The sequence below is a fragment of the Malania oleifera genome, chromosome 10 (genome assembly GCF_029873635.1).
Source record: "Malania oleifera isolate guangnan ecotype guangnan chromosome 10, ASM2987363v1, whole genome shotgun sequence".
Taxonomy (NCBI): domain Eukaryota; kingdom Viridiplantae; phylum Streptophyta; class Magnoliopsida; order Santalales; family Ximeniaceae; genus Malania; species Malania oleifera.
The window spans coordinates 4769170-4790626 of NC_080426.1; the positions used below are offsets into that span (position 1 = coordinate 4769170).

The 21457-nt window shown below is 35.0% G+C and overlaps 1 protein-coding gene across 3 annotated transcripts in view; it reads right to left on the reverse strand.

The window, feature by feature from the left end:
- LOC131166991 (anthranilate synthase alpha subunit 1, chloroplastic-like) overlaps positions 1-15509 on the reverse strand; it is a 39190-nt gene extending 23681 nt beyond the window's left edge. For 2 of the 3 annotated variants that reach the window (XM_058125700.1, XM_058125701.1), the window contains exons 1-11: positions 15267-15509; positions 14802-14989; positions 14485-14674; positions 6674-6825; positions 4759-4874; positions 4426-4672; positions 4261-4317; positions 3915-4067; positions 3441-3521; positions 2462-2548; positions 1433-1771 (exon numbers count right to left, since the gene is read on the reverse strand). In XM_058125700.1, coding sequence (XP_057981683.1) covers positions 1448-1771; positions 2462-2548; positions 3441-3521; positions 3915-4067; positions 4261-4317; positions 4426-4672; positions 4759-4874; positions 6674-6825; positions 14485-14674; positions 14802-14989; positions 15267-15411 — 1740 coding nt within the window. In that variant the 5' untranslated portion in view covers positions 15412-15509 and the 3' untranslated portion in view covers positions 1433-1447. Of the gene's footprint in view, positions 1-466; positions 802-1432; positions 1772-2461; positions 2549-3440; positions 3522-3914; positions 4068-4260; positions 4318-4425; positions 4673-4758; positions 4875-6673; positions 6826-14484; positions 14675-14801; positions 14990-15266 lie in introns of those variants that run through there. The other variant, XM_058125702.1, reaches the window with a different exon arrangement.
- Between the last annotated feature and the right edge of the window lie 5948 nt (positions 15510-21457).

The following is a 21457-nucleotide window of genomic DNA, read 5'->3' on the forward strand; positions in this document are numbered from 1 at the left end:
GTTATTTCTTACCTTGCAAACCTTTTCTTGAGCTCATCCCATACTACTGATGCGTAGTCTGACCACATGATGAATCCACCAATCTCAGGTGAGAGACTGTTGGTGATCCAAGATAGGATCATATGGTTGCATCTCTACCACTGCGGGTATTTAGCATCTGTATCAGTAGGCTTTGTGATGGTGCCATTGATGAAGCCTAATTTGTTTTTGGCTGAGAGCTACATACACAGCTCTACTCCAAGCATGATAAATATGAAGGGTTAACGGTTGTGAGACTAAAACAAGTTCAAGGCTCTCCCCATGATGTAGGAAATAGGGATTGGAAAATTCATCTTTAGGTTGGTGAGGTTCAGCCATAATGGGGGTTGGTAAGAAAGAAGATTTTGAGATGAAGGTGGGATGTTAGGATCAGTAGAACAGAGAGATTCAAAGCTCTTGCTCTGATACCACATCAAAAGAGAGAATATTTGGTGTTGGCTACCAATTTGGTTACCAATGAATTCGTATTGATTGAATTGAAAATTACAAGTTGTCTTCTCCGAATATGTATACAAAAGCTAAGACAGAAAACTGAATTTGTACAACATATTGGAAACCAAATCAATAGAGGGCAGCTATCTACTCCTTATAATCTGCATTTCAGACTCCAAAGAAGCAAGCGGCTCCTCTAGTTTTCTTGTAAATCAGAGGCTTGTCTTTCCAAATAAAGCAAAGTCAAACTAAGTTATAGGGAACAACAACATGCAGCTCTAATCCACAATTTGCGCCTCCTGATTTTCCTCTAGTTTTCTCAATACACACCTGTTTGGGAAGGAGAGATCGCAGTATGAATGTCATCCGAGCTAAGGAGACAAATTTAATAAGAACCCCCTCCACACTCACAATCTATTTATTTTCTTCTATTAAATTTTCTAAAGAGTCCTTCCATGGAGGCATTCCCAAATCCAAAATTCTTGTCTTTTTTTCCTGTTGTATATATCTTGAGAATTAATTTTAATTTGGCAGTTAGTAGTTTAGACATGTTTACTCTACTTACTAATTTCTTTTCACAGTTTTAACTGCATTTTACGTCACTACAACAAGCTGTCCACTTCTAGCCATCATTTGAGGATTGAAAACAATTTAATTAATAAATTACTAAAAACCCTCAGATGCCATCATTCTTTTTTATCTTTCTCCCTTCAATTGATGCCTGTCCTCTTTTACTTTGTTGTGAACATAAAACACCAAGTACTCGAGCACAACAAAAGACAGAATTCTGATTCTGTGAAAAGTTTTGCAGATTATAAAAGGAGAGTCCTCTCAATAAACAGCTAACATTTTTGTCATCTCCAGCTAACATTTTTATCTTCAACCCAAGCACATGCTTCACCCCCACAGAGCAGACAGCATTTCAGAAAACTTTGGCCATAAGTGAAATTTCTATACTGACCGATAAAATTGTGCATCATTTGTTAACAAACGCTGATTCAGCCAAGTCAATAGCACGAGCAAGACCAGCAGCTTTGTTTTCACATTCTCTTTGCTCATCGTCAGGATCACTGTCAGCCACAACACCAGCACCAGCTTGAAGGTGAGCAACCCATTCACGCCGCTGGTTGGCATCTTTGTAGGAGTACATGGTGTCATAACGGGTTCCAGTAGGGAATACAATGGTCCTAAGTGCTAGAGCAACATCCATATCACCAGAGAAGGAAACACCTCCAAATCCTCCGCTGTAAGGTCCACGCCTTGCCACTTCCAGCTGATCAATCAACTCCATGGCCTTCACCTGCATCCCATTGCATTAGATGGTCAGTGCAAAAATTTTATCTTGATTATTGGCAATAATTGCATCCAGGTAGCTAATGAGTAGCAACATCAGATACAATCACTAGCTGCACATCAGTATTTTATATAAGAATTTATTTCAATTCTGACATGATATTAAGGCAGCCAAACATAAATCCTCTTATCACAGCCAGGGCAGCAAAGAAACATCTCTTCTTATACATGGCCCATATGGAATTTGAATAGCAAGATCATAAATTTGAGCTGACAGAATCAATTAGGCAATCCTCAACAACTGCCTTGCATTATAGTATCTAATTGAATCTCTTTATAATTATCTCAATGCTTAATTCCTTCTAAACGCTCATGTTTTATGTGTCAGCAAGAGCTGATAAAATCAATTAACTTTCTATGCCTCAACTGCCAGAGAGAAAGGAAAAAGGGAGAGATTTCTCAACAGTTAGAATATTTCACACAAAGAACTACACCATAGCCTTTACATCTGTCACAGCTTGAAAGACATGGTAGGACACCTCATCTGTTCCTTAACCCATCTCAAACAAATCAGAAGTTAGGGACACTTGACCAGCTTAAAGTGAGTTTCATTGATTCGGCATATTTTATCACCAATGCAGAGCCAACACAAACATCAAAAAGATAATTGACTTAAAGCAGAAGAAGCAAACTAAACCTTTGGTGCTCCACTGACTGTTCCTACAGGCAATGCTGCACGAAGAGCATCCCAAGAAGTGAGGTGATCAAGCAATTTCCCTGTAACCTGCCAGGAAAAAAATGTAATGTTCTGTGAACAGAAGTTATGAATATTAACATGAATGAATTTTGGTTCATCTTCTCAGATTAATAGATATTTGGAAACTGCATTGAATGATAATTCAATCAACAGTTCTTTTGCATCTGAAATTACAAAATTTTATAAAACTATACACACACAAACCAAAAAATAAATAAAAATCCTGCATTTAAAAAGTATTTTCCCTTTTCTAGTAAGGATTTATTACCGCACTAGCCCAACCCAAGAAGCCATTGCTATCTTTTGGGAGCACTAATGCTGCCTCATAAGTCATAAGCAGAACACGCACAAAAGCAATGCACTTAAAATGGTGAGATTTTACTTCAAGCAACATTTCAAATGCCAAACTCTGCAAGATTGAACGAACAAAACACAGAAGATATTTCATCCATATCATGATATATATTATATCCAAAATTCATATCTTAATAATTTATCCACCTTGCAGGCAACAAATCTACCTCAATTTACATATGGCATTTTGAGAGTGACTGCATTCTGCCACCAACTGCTGATTCAAAGTTTTCCAGAAGCTCCCCCATCAGTTGGAAAAAACTTCCAAATTATTACAAAATGGAGATGCCAGCAAAATTTAAAAACTTTTTTAGTCGTAATTTACATTGCCAACCACTGACGTACATTCATCCTGTTATGCAACCCTCACATATCAATGTTCTCCACATGATGCATAAAGGATCCATGTACAAGGGTCCTAAGCCCCAGGCAACTTTAAAATAAACAATCTTAGGATATTATCTTTAAAGGAACATCTATGCATTCCAAATATTGCTTTCTCAAACAAGAGCAATTCATCTTACAAATCAATGAACATTCAGATACTGGAAGCATGAAGTCTTACCGTGGAGCTGATGTGCATCACATGGGAATACCGCTCAACATTCATAAGCTTATCCACCTTCACTGAACCAAATTTTGAAACCTGCATCAACAATTAGTGTTGAAAGAGAAATTGGTTATTCAGATTATGTTCAGAAAGAAAAGCCACGCCAACTCTGAGAAAACATGGAGAAAGGAAATGCCTGTTCATGAACACCTGGATTTCTATGGGGAACCGGGAAAAGAAATGTTAGATGATGCATGCACCATGATAGGATTAGGAAGGATCATTTCCAATTAAAGAATGAGTTCAGGCTATCTGTGGTGCATATTCGAAAACTAAATGGTGCAAGATAATACAACAAAAAAATCAAGCCTTTAGTCCCACTAGGTGGGGTCGGCTATATGAATCCTTTTCCTCCAATTTATGCAATCATGGAAAATGGTGCAAGATAATGTCTACAGAATTATGAAATCAGTATTGAAAAGAAAAAACCTTTCCAACATCATTTCTTCCCAAATCAACCAGCATAACATGTTCAGCACATTGCTTTTCATCACTTAGCAACCATCTTTCCAACATCAAATCTTCACTAGGCGTCTTCCCTCTTCTAGTTGTCCCAGCCAATGGTCGATTCACAATCTTCTCCTGCACACAAGAATAAAAGAATGCAGATCCTTGTGAATGACTAATAACAAGTGAATGATATAATTAAATTCTACGTGCATCTGCAAACTTGCAATAGTATGAATGAGGATAAATATTTCTAAGCCAAACAAGTAGTGGTATACTCAAAATAAGAATCTCAATTCTAAGACAAAATTGGATTCTATCAGGCCACCTTCTTCACACGAGTTAGAATTTCTGGGCTTGAAGCAACCAAAATACATCCTCTAGCCTGACAGAGAAATACAAAACAAATTAAAAAGTTAAATTAGAATCATTGAATTAACATAATTAACTAAGTATAATGGAATTATAATTGGTTTCAAAGAAGAACACAAACCTGCAAGTAGGCCATATATGGACTCGGATTCACAACTCTCAATGCCCTGTAGATTTCAAAAGGGTCAGCAAATGTTCGGCGTTCAAAACGTTGGCTTAATACAATCTGGAAAATATCCCCTGCCAATATATGTTCCTTAGCTGTAAGTACTGCTTTCTTATAGTCTTCACTTCTCATGTTTGAGTTCTTTAAAGGAGGGCCAAATTGCTGAGTATGCAAGTCCACAAAACCTGGAGATAGCCTTGGCCTAAAAATTCAAATCAAGTTAGCAAGTGTGACATTCCCATAAAAAACTCATTACTGAGAAAATAGTACAAAGTACTCAGTACTCACGGCTCAATATTGTGTACTTTCGACATCAATATGTCCAATCGTCTCATTCCATCAACATAAGCCTCCTCAGCAGAGGAATATCGATCAAGCCGTACCCAATGAATCACATGAGATTTCTGAGGATGACAAAATAACCAAGAAGTGCTTAACCAGAATGACTAAAGAAACTTTACGAATTTTACCAAATTGAAGGTAGTCCAAGCCACTAAAAAAAATAATTTATTGATACAATCATCATGTGAGAATATGATACTTTTTTGTGATATAATTAAAAAAGGAACAAATATAGTTAGCAAATAGACAAATGTAATATCAACAAGCATCGCTGTAATATCTAAGAAGTTTAATATCAAAGCAATCTCCCTTGTATATACACACATAAAACACCTGCTATGCGCATGTGCAATGCACAGATTAATTTATTAATTATTTACAATGCATTATAGAGTTTCTTTTTATATGGAATATTTTGTTACTTTTCGACACTTAATGTTAACATGTAAATATAATATAACTTAATATAAATAACATTGCAACATAATATTGATCATGATGACATCTATAAAAACTTCATTATAATATTGGCATGCTATTTTAAAAAATTGATGATTAAAATAAGTTAATGTTCACAATAAAGAAATAAGCAGCAAGAAAATTTCTCATTACAAGTACATTCAACTTTTTAAACCATATAACAGCGCCTCTGAAGAATTAGGCATACAAACAACATTTAAAAATAAAAAAAACTAGCACGATCCTGTACGACGTAAGTATAACACTTCTTCTCAAATTTATCACTTAGGAACCTTAGTGTTAGAAAATTTTCAAAAGTATTTTTGTACAATGTAAAAAAAAACTTAATAAAAAATCACTCATGTACTTGAACAAGTAAAAATTGTAACTATGAATAATGTTTATTCAAAAAGAGTTTGAAGGAGCTTTACAAAAAAGGAAAGATTTTCAATTTAACCCAAAATTTTCACAGTATACTTTTTTTTCAGATAAATAAGAAATATTATTGGGAGAAAGGAGCAATTACAAGGATTACAGGGGTTTCAGTCCTCCAAAAAAATAGTAAACGAATAAAAGAAGACATCTAAAATATTACTTGAACATTATAGTAGCTAGAGGATATTTCATGTTTTATGATTTTCATTTTTTTTTTTTTTTTTGTTTTGGTTTTGATATTTCATGATTGTTAAGACTATGTAATTGCTAAAAAATGAGCATAATAATTTTCAAAAATAAAATAATAATAGCTGCAAAACTAAAATAGGAAAGCAATTTGTTTTTATTTGTGTGTTGAGATATTGTCATATATTCTAAGGTTGTGAATAAAATGGACAATCAATTTGGAGCAGAGAAGATAATATGTGAAAGAAGATCCCTGACCCAGGTAAGATGCTTAAACGGAACAAATTATGTGTAATACAGCTAAATAATTAATCCATGCATTGACTGGTGTGAGCCTGCATGTCCTACTTCGATTTTTAAAATGATTCTCTTTTAGTATAAAAGTACAACATACCTAATCATTCATATTTTGATTCGGTTGGTTTTAGGGAAAAAGTGAACATTTTATTATTTTTTAAGAAAAATGAAATATATTTATACCAATCATTTATTTCGTAGGAATTTTTTAGGAGGAAGATCCCATTTGTCCATGTATTGTTGAATAAAAAAATTCAAAACTCTAGCAAAATAGGAATGGCATTGTGGAGCATTCTCTCAGGCCTCCCCCCAATAATCACTTATACTTATTTTAGATGATATTAAATAACACTTGTTATAAGGAACATTCAATGCACACTCAAATAAAATATAAATAATAGTTGATAAATTCTTAATAAATATGATATTAAATAACACTTATTATTAGAGCTTATTCATTTGTGATGAGTCAAAACAAGAATACCTTCTCTACATGATCAATCACAATTACATCATCATAGAGACCTAGATGAATGTCAGCAAGGTTTCTATCATCATTTGGTGCCCCAAGGAATGATAGCTTTTTCTTCTCCACATAACGAACCGTGTCATATGAAAAATAACCAACCCACCCACCTGTCCATAACAGTAATCCATCACCATATGGCACTCAACATTTAAATGGTATACGTAGCAATACAATTTTTTATGAATAAAATGGGATATATGAAAATTTGAAAATGATATGTCCTCTATATACAATTAGATAATTCTCACGAAAGAATTCATGAAAACCATTATACATAGAAAGATATAATTTAACATAGAAATTCACTTATATACTCAGATATTATCTCCACAACATAAATAATGAAGATGCAGGAGTAAAGGGTAAAGGACACAGCAATTTTGAGACTCAAAGAAAGGTTCAAAAAAAAAAAAAAGGCAATCTGGGTTAGAGCATTCCTATGAAAAAAGAAGGCAGGGCATATGGGAGTGTATGGATAGACATACTATGGTTTCTGTGTGTTCGTGTGTTCTTACTTTGTTTTTTAGGTATAGACACAATATGGTTTCTTTTCTTTGCATGCGCAGGCATTCCACTCACTACACACACAATACAAATATACTCAAAGATATGTGAACAACCTTTCCTAGCCAAACATCGTCCTGGCACTGCAGGCATGGATATGGGCATGAGGAACATTCCAGACACGCCTATTGTAAGACACCTGCACAGCAAGTGTGTATGGCCAAAAAAAGGAAGAAATGTATGAGCTTTTGAACACGAAATGAAACAATTTTTTGAGAATGAACTGGACAACTTACTACTCAGCCATGTCCCCATATCCTAATCTTTGGAGGTCACAGACTAAACCTGAAAAATAATAATACCAGTTGAATAATCCTGTATGCGCCCACCTATATTTCTAACTTCTTTATGTCCCTTTGTCCTCCCATATGTCCTACCTATATTCTAACTTCGAAATCTATCACTGATGCTATTTATTTCTATAATTTCTTCATACACAGCATTTTTCTAACATATTCACAGGGCAATCTTCATTAGAGCAATATGGAATCTGTAATCACTGCTTTTATGACTATTAAAGGCAACATCAGCTATATGCCACACCATAGTTCCAGAACAATCAAATTAAAGCCTCTTCATCCACCTCTAAGCCACTTTTGATATGCAAATGTTCTCAAGCACAAATATCACTTAAGTGACAGGAGTGGATATGCTTGCCGGCTAGCACTCCAGTTACATATAGCATTTATTGAGAGCAGCCAACAACAATATGAGCCTCATTAAATGATTTCCAATGACAGCATCAACACATTCAGATTTTTTTTAGCCCATTTTTTATTGATGAACTACACTTTCCAAAAACATATTTCATTAATCAAAGTGATGATAAATTATGCAGTCCTCAATCCAAATAACAGAAGTTATAATCACAATCCAGCTGAAGATTTATACCTGAAAGTATTATGAAGATGAGATAAACTCGAATGATAGTGGACCCCCTAAGCTATCTTTCTTCCTTTAAATGGTAAAGAACTTCGCAAATCAAATTGCGGGAAAAATATTTCAAATCAGATGCTTTAAATAAATTACTTTAATTTATCCGTAGCCTTTAATATAGAGTTGAAGAATAACAAATTACCGAAAAAGAATACTCCGTTTCAACTTGCATTGAATGGCCACCTACTTTGTCGCATGTAATTCAAGAATGTGCAAAGTATCTCACACATTCCTATAAGTCAGTTAACGTTCATTCAGAACATAGATGATCCAAAATATTCCAAATATCACAGTCAAAGTTGTCATTCACACTAGAAAACAAATATTAGAACAGATATTCAAAATTTTCATTTATATTAGCTAATGAATAACAGAATAGCTTTTTGTTTATGCACAATTGTTTCCTAGATTCACATTCTAAATGATTCCAATGATGTATTATGCTGTATCCCTAACCTGAAGTTGCTGTTTTGTTAGATCATTAATTAGAAATAATTAGGATATTAGTTGCAACTTGCAAGTACTCACAGACTCGGAAAAACCCATAAAAAACAACAGTAACGCCAAATTATCTGTGTGTACTTCCCTTTTTTGCTCAAGCACAGTGAATTTGTCCCTAATGCACCATCATTTGCATGCTCACAACATTACATTTTAATTAAAAGAACAATAATTCAACAATAAAATCAAGCATTTAAGCCTAAGTGAAATTAATTATGTTGTGAAACTTGAGATTGTTCCACCTAACTTTACCACAGTTTACTATTGTACAGGTAAATAGAGAGTGAATAATTGTGCAAAATTACACCAGGTAAATTCCCAGGAAAGTGGGGGGTCACAACGGACCGCTTAAATCCCTCTTTCCTAGACAGAATTTTCCTTAGACATGTAATTCACACAATATATTACTACAACTATACCCGACAAAAGTTAACTACTGAATAGATAAAATAAAGAACACCAGAATTTAACGAGGTTCGGCTAATTGTGCCTACGTCCTCGGACACTATCAATCAATATTTCTCTATTGTAAAAATATTACAAAATGAGAGAGAGAAGAGAGAATGTGCCTAAGAGAGAAGTAGGTAAATTTGGGGATGAGATTACAAATGGAGATGATGGATTTATATAGGTTAGGAAATACCACTATTACAAACACTAATCACCTACCTTTGAAAAAATAGCCTACCATTGAAGACTTCGATGGCAATGGTAGGCTTCTAGAATGAGCCATAATTCAACAAATCTCCACCTTGGCGAAATTCCATCTCTTAACATCTCTCATGGATTCCATAATGTCTTCAAACGCGCTTGTAGCGCAAATCTTTCAATTTTCAACAATGTTGATCAAGTTTAAGCAATGTTGAAACTTGATCACAGTCACCACTTTTGTCATCATATCAGCAGGATTCTCAGTGGTTCGAATCTTCTGGATTACTACTCCACCTTCTTCCAGAATTTCTCGAACAAAGTGATATCGAACGTTGATGTGTTTTGTCCTTGAATGGTAGACTTAGTTCTTTGCTAGATGGATAGCACTTTGTCTATCACAATGCACCTTGATGTGCTTTTGTTCAATTCCCAAATCTTTCATCAATCCTTGAAGCCAAATTGCCTCCTTCACAGCCTCTGTGACTGCCATATACTCTGCCTCTGTAGTGGACAAAGCAACTGTTAACTGTAAGGTAGACCTCCAACTAACCGGCGCTTTTGCAAGAGTAAAAACATAGCCTGTAGTTGACCGATGCTTATCCAAATCATCAACGTAGTCGGAATCACAGTATCCAACAATACTATGATCATCTTGCTTATCCTGCTCAAATATTAGTCCAACATCTACTGTATACAAAATGTATCGTAGAATCCATTTCACAGCTTGCCAATGTTCCTTTCCAGGATCATGCATATACCTGCTCACAACTCCAACGGCTTGTGAAATATCGGGCCTTGTACACACCATGGCATACATCAAGCTACCAACAGCACTTGAATATGGTACTTTTGACATGTATTCTCGTTCTGCTTCAGTTTTTGGAGACATAGATGCATTTAGCTTGAAATGAGGAGCAAGCGGAGTACTAACAGGTTTTGACTTCTCATCCATACCAAAACGCTTCAGTACTTTCCTCAAATATTGTTTTTGAGTCAAACAAAGCCTCCCCAATTTCTTATCTCTACTTATCTCCATACTGAGAATTTTCTTTGCTTCGCCTAGATCCTTTATCTCAAACTCCCTATTCAACTAAGCCTTCAGTTTGTCAATTTCTGTCTGACTTTTGGAGGCTATCAATATATCATCAATATAAAGAAGAAGATATATGAAAGATCTATCTTGTAATTTGCAAAAATATACACAGTGATCATATTTGCTTCTTCTGTACTTTTGCCCCATCATAAACTTGTCAAATTGTTTGTACCACTGCCTTGGGGATTGCTTTAATCCATACAACGATTTTTCAAGTTTGCACACCATATTTTCTTTTCCAGCAACTTTGAAACCTCCTGACTGAGTCATGTAGATTTCCTCTTCCAAGTCTCCATGTAAAAATGCAGTTTTTACATCTAATTGAACTAGTTCCATATCCAATTTTGCTACCAAAGCCAATAAGATTCCAATGGAGAAATGTTTTACTACTGGAGAAAATACCTCATTGTAATCAATTTCCTCCGTTTGTGCATAGCCTTTAGCTACCAACCTTGCTTTGTAGCGAACACTATTCTTGTCAGGAAATCCATCTTTCTTTGTATATACCCATTTACACCCCATTGCCTTCTTTCCCTTCGGAAGACTAACAAGCTTCCATGTTTGATTCTTATGAAGGGACTGCATTTCTTCATTCATGGCTTCCCTCCACTTTTCTTCTTCCGAACTTTGGATTGCTTCATTGTAAGTAACAGGAGTATCATCGTTTGCAATTGGAGATGCGTAAGCCACCATGTCAACAAAGCGAGCAGGCTTTCTAATTTTTCTCTTTGGCTTACTCAATGCAATAGATTCATGTTGCTGTGGAGGTTCTTGAGTTGAAACCTCTTCTACAAGCGACTCTTCTTCTACCATAGGAGAGTCTTCATTTTTTGGGTAAACAATTCTTCTATCAAACTCCACCTGTTTTGGAGCACCATCTTTTTGCTCAACACTTTCTGTTGTCACCTTTCTTAAAAAAGTAGATTCATTAAAGGTAACATCCCTGCTGAAGATTATTTTCTTTGTCTCTGGACACCAAAGACGATATCCCTTTACTCCAGAGGTGATTCCCATAAAGATTGCTTTCTTAGCCCTCGGATCCAGCTTTGATTCCTTGACATGATAGTAGGCAGTGAAACCGAATACATGTAAGGAATCATAATCTGTAGCAAGCTTTCCAAACCATTTCTCCAATGGTGTTTTACCACAAATAGCAGTAGATGGTAGGCGGTTGATGAGGTGGCAGGCATATGTTACAGCCTCAGCCCAAAATTCTCTACCCAACCCAGCATTGGACAACATACACCGAACCTTCTCCAACAATGTTCGATTCATACGTTCTGCCACTCCATTCTGTTGTGGTGTCCTTCTCACTGTGAAGTGTCGAATAATACCTTCATCTTCGCAAACTTTAAGAAATGGATCACTTCTATATTCTCCACCATTATTTGTACGAAGGCACTTGATCCTTCTGCTTGTTTGAGTTTCCACCATATTTTTCCATTTAAGGAAGACTCCTAACACTTCATCCTTAGTTTTTATAGTATACACCCATACTCTTCGAGAAAAATCGTCAACAAAGGTCACATAGTAGTGTTTTCCTCCCAGTGAAGTTGTCTTGGAAGGTCCTCACACATCAGAGTGAACATATCCAAAATACCCTTGGTATTATGGATTGCAGTACCAAATTTCACTCTTGTTTGCTTCCCTTTGATGCAATGTTCACAGAAATCTAACTTGCAGGTCTTTGCTCCCTTTAATAATCCTTGATTTGTAAGAAGTCCCAAGGATTTTTCACCTGCATGCCCCAAGCGTATATGCCATAACCTAGTTGCTTCTATTTCTTTATCATCAGAAGAAACTGTTGCTGCCGTCCCAATAACTGTACGACCTTGATAGTGATACAAGTTATTGTTCTTCCGAATTCCCTTGATTACCATGAGTGCACCAGAGATGATCTTCATGACTCCGTTTTCTGCTGTTACTTTGAATTTCTTTGATTCTAGGGTTCCCACAGAAATAAGATTCTTCATCAAACTTGGTACATATCTAACGTCCGTCAATATTTTGATTGATCCATCTTGATTCCTCAAACGGACTGAACCAATCCCATGTGTGGTAAGAGGGACATCATTTGCTGTGTAGACGACTCCACCTTCTAGTTCTTTAAAATCAAAGAACCAATCCCGATTAGGACACATATGATGGCTACACCCAGAATCTAGTAGCCATATACTCGAAGAACTAGTTGATGGCGTAGCAGCAAGCGAAAGATCTGAGCTTCCATCTTCGTACTCAGCCACATTTGAGATGGCCTTTCCTTTATCAGGTTTGCCTTTATTCTTTAGCTTCGGACAATCTTTCTTCCAGTGCCCCTTTTCCCGACAAAAGGCACATTCATCTTTGTTTGGTCTGGACCTTGACTTGGATCTCTCTTTCTTTCTACTATTCTGGCTTTGTGAACGACCTCGAACTACTAGAGCCTCGTTGGCTCCACTTGTGCTTTCAAGCTTGTCCTTCTTCCTCAATTCATAGCTGTACAAAGCAGCACAAACCTCGCCAAGAGACACTTTATCCTTTCCATGGAGCAGAGTAGTTTCAAGAAACTCAAACTCCTCAGGAAGGGATCCCAACAACATCAAAGCCAAGTCTTCATCTTTAAAAGTCTCATCCAGATTAACTAGATCAGTAACCAACCTATTAAAGTTGGTGATATGATCATTCAAAGTGGTACCCGAGACATAAGTGAAGCGAAATAGTCTCTTCTTCATATGGAGTTTGTTCTGAGAGCTTTTCTTCAAAAACTTTTCCTCCAGTGCCTTCCACAACTTGTTTGCAAAAGTTTCCTTACAGAATGCATACTTCTGCTCTCTTGAAAGACACGATCGAATTGTACCACATGCTAACCGATTGATGGTCCCCCATTCTTTCTTCTCAATATCTTCTGATTTCTCTTCTTCAATGGCAATATCTAGACCTTGCTGAAAGAGAGCGTCTAGAACCTCACTTTGCCACATCCCAAAATGACCGGTGCCGTCAAAAACCTCCACTGCAAATCTGGCATTTGTCACAGTAGTTCTTGCCAAAATAGACGAGTTTGATGTGGATGCTTTTGCACTATCTGCCATCTCTGCCATAAATGCTATTCAATAGCTGCCGATGCGGAATGCCAATAGCCCAAGGAAAACTTTTCTGATGTGGAAGATCAAACTAAGCTGCAACCACAGAGCATACTAAGAATAACCTTGGCTCTGATACCAATTGTTGTGAAACTTGAGATTGTTCCACCTAACTTTACCACAGTTTACTATTGTACAGGTAAATAGAGAGTGAATAATTGTGCAAAATTACACCAGGTAAATTCCCAGGGAAGTGGGGGTCACAACGGACCGCTTAAATCCCTCTTTCCTAGACAGAATTTTCCTTAGACATGTAATTCACACAATATATTACTACAACTATACCCGACAAAAGTTAACTACTGAATAGATAAAATGAAGAACACCAGAATTTAACGAGATTCGGCTAATTGTACCTACGCCCTCGGACACTATCAATCAATATTTCTCTATTGTAGAAATATTATAAAATGAGAGAGAGAAGAGAGAATGTGTATAAGAGAGAAGTAGACAAATTTTGGGATGAGATTACAAATGGAGGTGATGGGTTCATATAGGTTAGGAAATACCACTATTACAACCACTAATCACCTACCTTTGAAAAAATAGCCTACCATTGAAGACTTCAATGGCAATGGTAGGCTTCTAGAATGAGCCATAACTCAACAAATTAATCATTCTACTTCTTAAATACTGGCATTAGCATGTCCTGTACAATAATATAATCAGGAATGCATGCCATCATATGAATTAATCATAGGCGTGTGCCATGTTTGTAATCATGTACACGGGCATAAAAAGTTATAAATTTCACCAGCACTCCATATCATTTTGCGGAGTTTATACTTCTTATTAAATCAAACATTAGATTTAATACCCTATTTCAAGAAAAGTTTCAAGTTAATCAAGTATTTGTTTTATTTGTTTTATTGTTCTCAACACAATCTACCTAGCCCTCTTACCACAAAATGCATCAGGTAGTTCTTCAATCAACTGAGGTTTCCAAGTGTCAGAGATCCGTCTCGGAATCGACATTGGATCTTCAACAACCTCCTCCGTTAAACGCCCTTCTTCATGGTCCATTATCGTGACTTTGTTTTCTTTCGCCACAATTTCCATTGCAGGGTGAGCTCCAACCACGCTATAACGCCCCTAATATAAATAGTCAAGTCAAAATACCAAATATGCCAAGGGACCAAAAAAAAAAAAAAATCCTCAAAGATTCTACTATTATATACATAATTGCCTATACTCAAAATATAGAGCGCTCTTAGTTTACCACGCTGGAAGCTCGAAGACCTGGTTCGACAGATTCAAAAAGAAAGCTTGGAGCCTCCCGATCGTCTTCTTTAACCAAACACCGATAAGCCAGAACCGGAGTCAAGTGGTCTGAGAACATACGCCGGTGAAGAGGAACTATGTTTCCGTTTCTAGACGCTTCCATAAACTTCACGGCACTGTCATCCGCTACACAAACCAAAGCAGAACAAAAAGAAAAATTACTGAAAAGACAAACAAATGTAGCTCCGTTCAGTTGCTTCAAAAATTCTAGAATATAAAGACATCAGCAGTTTTGAAACTTACAAATTTGAATTGAAAGAAACGAAAAGAACCGACATATGATACCAAAAATAATTAATTTCTTTTTCTGTTCGCGCATTTTTCCCGCGAACCGAACAACCGGCGTGGGGTTAAGGAAGAACTGCAGAAACAGTAACAGAGGACTCGGAAAACACAAACGTACCTAAGGCCGGTGCACTACACACGCATTTGATCGGCCGAAGGCGTGCAAGAAAAGCAGTGCTTGTTCTGGCGACGACGGCGGTGGCCGGCGGAGACAGGGTGGTGCCGGACGGAAAAGGGCGGTAAGAAATAGTTAGGGCTTGCATTTTCTCCGGCCAATGTCAGTCGGACAGAGTAGTCTCTCTTAGCAAAAGCGAGAAATCGTCGGTCGAGAAGTGCTTCTCCGGCGACAGGGCTTGCTCGGTTACTGGTATTGGGGAAGGATTTAAATAAAGTGGAAGGGTGAACTTTAAGACGTACGCGCTCTGTCAGCTTGTAAGGACACGTGTTTCCAAAAACACCCTCGACTTTGTTTCACAATTCAACGAATGACGTTCAATTTGCGATTGAAATATTTAGCTTTTTCAAGATGACATATATCAATTGAAAATATTTTTTAAGGAAAGCATAAAATTTTTGTCTGAATAAAATTTTAGATTTAAATAAAATATATTATAAAATTTTAAATATTTTAAAATTTAAAATTCATACTCTCTAACATTATCTTCGTATTTATAGTGTAAAATTTTAAAATTTTAAAATTATATAAATTAAAATAAAATTTAAACCATGTGTTTAAGAATATAAAATTCATACCATAAATTTATTTGTATTGAGTTGAGTAAAATATAGTATAAAATTTAATGAGTTTCTTTCAAATCTATCATACAAAGCACAAAGTCAAACTTTATTCATGCTCATAAAGACTACATAATATAATTCTGTATTTATGTACGTTTACAAGTACAAATCCAAAATTTGAAATTCATACTACAAAACACAACTTAAAATTTTATATAAAATAAAACAAGTAATTTCTAGTTTGTAGTTTTTTAAATAAAATAATAATCTAAATTTATATTTTGAAAAAACTTACATTTGGATTTGCATTGGATTTGGATAAGATATAATGTAAAATTGTGTTAAAATTTATTCGTATCAATTCAAATCAAAATTTTAGATCTAAAATTCATGCTCACAAACGCAACAAAAGAGTTTTTGGATGGTTGTCAAAAATTCAAAGAATGAAGTAATGTTTTCAAAATATTAGAAATTCTTCAAATTTAATACTTCTCAATTTCTTTTTTTTTTTCATATTTTTATTCACATATTTATTAGATTTAAAATTTAAATTTATTGTTGTTAACTTCAAACACAATAATTTGTACTTTGTGACTTAACTCCATTTAGATCGAGTTTAAAAATATGAAAGAAAGAAAATAAAAAAGAGCAAAATATTATTTGTTTGTCAGCAAGAAAAACAAAAAAAAAATAAGTTAAATATGTTATAGATTATTAAAAAAATAATATGACATGTCATTGATATTTATTTTTCTTAGATTTCAGTTGCATTTGTATAGATTTTTATTCTTTCTTTTTTTTTTTTTTCAATATTTGAGATAGATAATATTTAACAACAATACTTATTTACACATATTTTTTTTAAATATCTTTGATAAGAAATACTTATATTTTTTTTTTATAGAAAAGGGATAAGCGTGAAGACTTTAGAATTGCCACATCATCTTAAATATGCTCGTAATTCATAGCAATTAATTGTGTGATTATTTGTTTTGGTTTATTCTCCAAGGGAGAAGCAACTAATTAATTCTTCACAAATTTTAAAGCAATGTTGTTGCCTTGTTTCCCTTAATTTATTTCCTGTCCCTTAATTCCTAATTGTCATTAATTATTAATTAATGCATGCGTATCGGATGTAAAATATTAGATAGTAATATCTTACTTGTTAAGCTGAAATAAAAATGGAAATGAAAAAAAATATGAAAACGGAGAAAATAAAAGCGCCTTAAAGAGGATGAGCTACCGTCATGTGTCAAATTCATTACTTTTTTTTTTTTTCAAATAAGGGCAACACCTCCATTTATTTATTAATATATCCTCACTTTTGATAGAGAAATACCGTGGTTACAAGACAAGTAATGAGATATTACAATAAAAAAAAAACTTTAAAGACCTCCCAATAATAATACCAACATCCAACCAAAACAGGGCTACAAGCCCAAGCAAAACAAAACAAAGACCTACAAACCAATAAAATACCCCACGCAACAAAACAAACGAAAGAAAAAAACCTCATATATAAACCAATACCAATAGGAAATCAGCTAAACATATCTCATATAAGTCGTACCCATCTTCTCCAGTTTATACAAACCATTGATAACTCTAGGAAGTTGACTATTATTTGTAAACAAATTATTCCTCCCCATAGCACCTTATCAAGTCAAAGCATTTGTTACTTTGTTCCCTTTTCTATACCAATGATTTATCGAAAAGTCAACTCCCTCCAATAAACCAATAAATTGCTCCAAATAATCTCACAAATACCACAATGAGCACTTATTGGATCTTATCCAATTTATTACAATATTTGAATCACACTCAATATCAATATTGGTATGGCCCAAATATTTACAAATCTTTATTCCTTCAATCACAGCTCTCAATTCAGTTTCATTATTTGAACAAGAACCAAAATACTTTAAAAAACCAAAATTAAAAGAACCTATATGGTCTCTAAGGATGCCACCACCACCCGTCAACCCTGGGTTCCCCAAGCTGCTCCCATCCAAATTAAGTTTCAACATCCCTTGCCTCGGTTTTAGCCATTTCACACCTTACATAGTTTTATTTCTTTTATTCACAATTTGCACTTTCAAATTCTGTAATATCTGAACATCAGCATCCTTTAAGTATTGGGTGGGGGTTTTGATCAAATTCATTACGTGTGTTAAGTTTTACATGGACTGAAGAATATTTTCTATATATCAAATACAGAGTACATGACTAATGAAGAACAAGAAGATAACTAATAAGCTAACTAACTTATCTAATTATAACTACACTAACTAACTCATCTTCTCTTCTTTTAATTTAACTTGTGTAGCCTTGGATTTCAGTTCTAGTTGTTCAATCATTGAGGCAATATTCCAACACCCCCCCTCAAGATGAGCATGTATATTGTGAATATTCATCTTGCGAAAATTATGATGAAAAGGAAGAGAGCTGAGGGCTTTTGTAAAAATGTTTGCTAACTGCAATCGTGAAGGAACATGGAACAGTTTTATGATATTTTGTTGGAGTTTTTCTCAAATGAGATGGCAGTCGATCTCTATGTGTTTGGTTTTCTCATGTTGGACAGGATTAGTAGCAATGGACAAGGCTGATTTACTATCGGTATAAACCAAAGCTGGCTATTGATGAATAATATGCAAATCATGTAGTGCATATAGAAGCCATTGAATTTCACAAGCTGTTGAAGCAAGGGCCCTGTATTCTACTTTAGCCGAGGACCTTGCTGATAGTAGCTTGCTTTTTACTCTTCTAAGAAATTAGGGAATCACCCAAGAAAACAGCAAAACCAGTGACACTCCTTGGAGTGTCAATACATCCTGCCTAATCACTGTCACATAAAGCTTTTAGCTGCAGTTCTGAAGAAGTTGGGAAGAATAACCCTTGGCCAAGAGTTGCCTTTAAATACTTGAGAACTCGAATGGCATCTTTGAAATGATTAACTGCTGGTTTGGCTAAAAATTGACTGAGAACTTGGATTGAAAATGCAAGATTAGGACGAGTTAAAGTTAAATATAACAACTGCCCAATCAATCTTCTATAGGCTGAAGGATCCTCATACGAATCAGCATTTGAAGTAGTGAATTTTAAATTTGAATCCATGGGAAAAGCTACTGGGTTGGCGCCAAGAACTCCTGCTTGTTCAAGAATGTCGAGAATAAATTTCCTTTGACAAACATATATACCAGTTCTAGTTTTGGCTATCTCCAAATCGGGAAAGTGTTTGAGTTCCCCCAAGTCCTTAATTGTAAACTTGTCATGGAGAAAAGATTTAAGCAACTGTATTTCATTTAAGCTGTCACTGGCCAAAAGAATATCATCTACATAGATTAATAAAGTTATGAAAGATGATTTAGACTTTTTGATAAACAAAGAACAATCATAGGTACCTTGAGTAAAGCCATAAGCAAGCAATGTTGTGGACAATTTAGCAAACCATTGCCTAGAAGCTTACTTCAAACCATATAAACTCTTTAGAAGTTTACAAACTTATTTTCTCCTTTGACAACCAAACTAGGAGGCAAGTCCATATAAACTTCTTCATGCAAGTCACCATGTAAGAATGTATTGTTAATATCCAGCTAGTGAAGATGCCAATTTTTAATAGCAGCTATAGCAAGTAATAATTGAATAGAAGTTATTTTTGCTACAGGAGAAAAAGTGTCAAAGAAATCTAACCCTTCTTGTTGAGTGTAGCCTATAGCTACTAATCTACCTTTGTACCTCTCAATGGTTCCATCTGCCTTATACTTAATTTGAAATACCCACTTACAACCAATGGTCTGTTTATTTTAGGAAGAGTAACAAGTTCCCAAGTCTTATTTAATTATAAGGCATTTAATTCATTTTGCATTGCAGCTTGCCATTCAGGTATTTGAGTAGCCAATTTGTAAGTTTTGGGTTACGTGGAGGCTAAAATAAAGACTAGAAAAGCTTTATGAGAAGGAGACAATTGCTTTTCAGAAATATAATCAAATATGGTATATAAAATACTTTCATTAGGAAAACAATCAGCAATAGCAGATGATGGGGTTGCAAGTGGAACCTGGGAAGCAGTACCACAATAAAAATCTTGCAAGTAGCTTGGCTTTCGTGTAATTCTTGAAGATTTTCAAAGTTGTGATGAAACAATATTTGGGATGGGATCATTGTTCAAAGATGTTTGATGATTGATGGTTGAATGTGGAGATGATGGAGGAGTTTGATTAGAAGAAATATTAGAAGAATAAAAATAGAAATTTGATGTAGAAGCTGTTGGAGGAAATAAGAAGGTATGTGATTCAGGATTAGATTGAAAAATCTTAAAAGGAAAAATATTTTCAGAAAAAACTACACTTCTCGAGATGAAAACCTTATTGGTATTTAGTTCCATTAATTTGTAACCTTTTATGTCAGAAGAATGACCCAGGAATAAACATTTGGTAGATCGTGGATCAAATTTATGTCTGAGTTGTGAGTGTTGATGCAAAACAAAGACAACCAAATACTTTGAGGTGGGAAAGATTAGGAGGTTTATCAAAAAGCATTTCGAATGGTGTTTTGTTGTTAAGAAGAGGAGTTGGAATTCTATTTATGATGTGAGATGCAGTTAATACATAGTCACTCCAGAAAGTTAAAGGCATATTTGCTTAAAACAGTAAGGCCCTGATAGTGTTTAATAAATGTTGATGTTTTCTTTCCACAACTCCATTTTGTTGTGGAGTTTCCACACAACTTCTTTGATGTATATTGCCATGGTCATTATAGAATTGAGTCAAAAGAAATTCAGAACCATTATCTGATCTCACTATTTTAACAGGAACACTGAACTGAGTTACTCCCATTGTGCAAAAATTTTTAAGGATAGAAGGAACTTCAGATTTTATCTTGAGCATGTATACCCAAGTACAACGTGTATAATCATCAACTATAGTAAGAAAATACTTGAAACCAGAATAGGAAATAACATTGAATGGTCCCCATATATCACAATGGATCAAAACAAACTTGTTATTTGCACAGGACTGAGATACATGAAATGAGAGTTTTCTTTGTTTTACTAAATGACATACATCACAAACATGTGTGGTATTGAAAGATATGGATGACTCCAGCTGTTTAAGATAAGGTAACCTTGAGTTAGAAACATGGCCAAGTCTGTAATGCCAAGTATCTAATTGATTTTGGGTAATGGCTGAAGCCAAAGATGAAGAATGAAACTTGGCTTGGTTGTGATTAGCAGCCTTTGAAGGAACTTAAGATAGGTGGTACAGTCCATGATTCTCAAATGTAATCCCAATCATCTTCTTTGTTAATTGGTCCTGTAGAAGGCAGTAGGAGTTAAAGAAAGAAACACAAATGTTAGATTGCTTTGTCAATTTAGACACAGATAGCAAATTGAAAGAAAAACTAGGAACACATAACACATCATGTAAAGATAGTATGTTTGAAATACAAATACCGCCAAAGTGTGAAGCTGGAACAAAGTTTCCATTTAGCAAATTTATGGAAGTGTTGATTGGTGTAAGTGGAGAGGAATATAATAATGGTGAACATATCATGTGGTCTGTTGCACCTGTA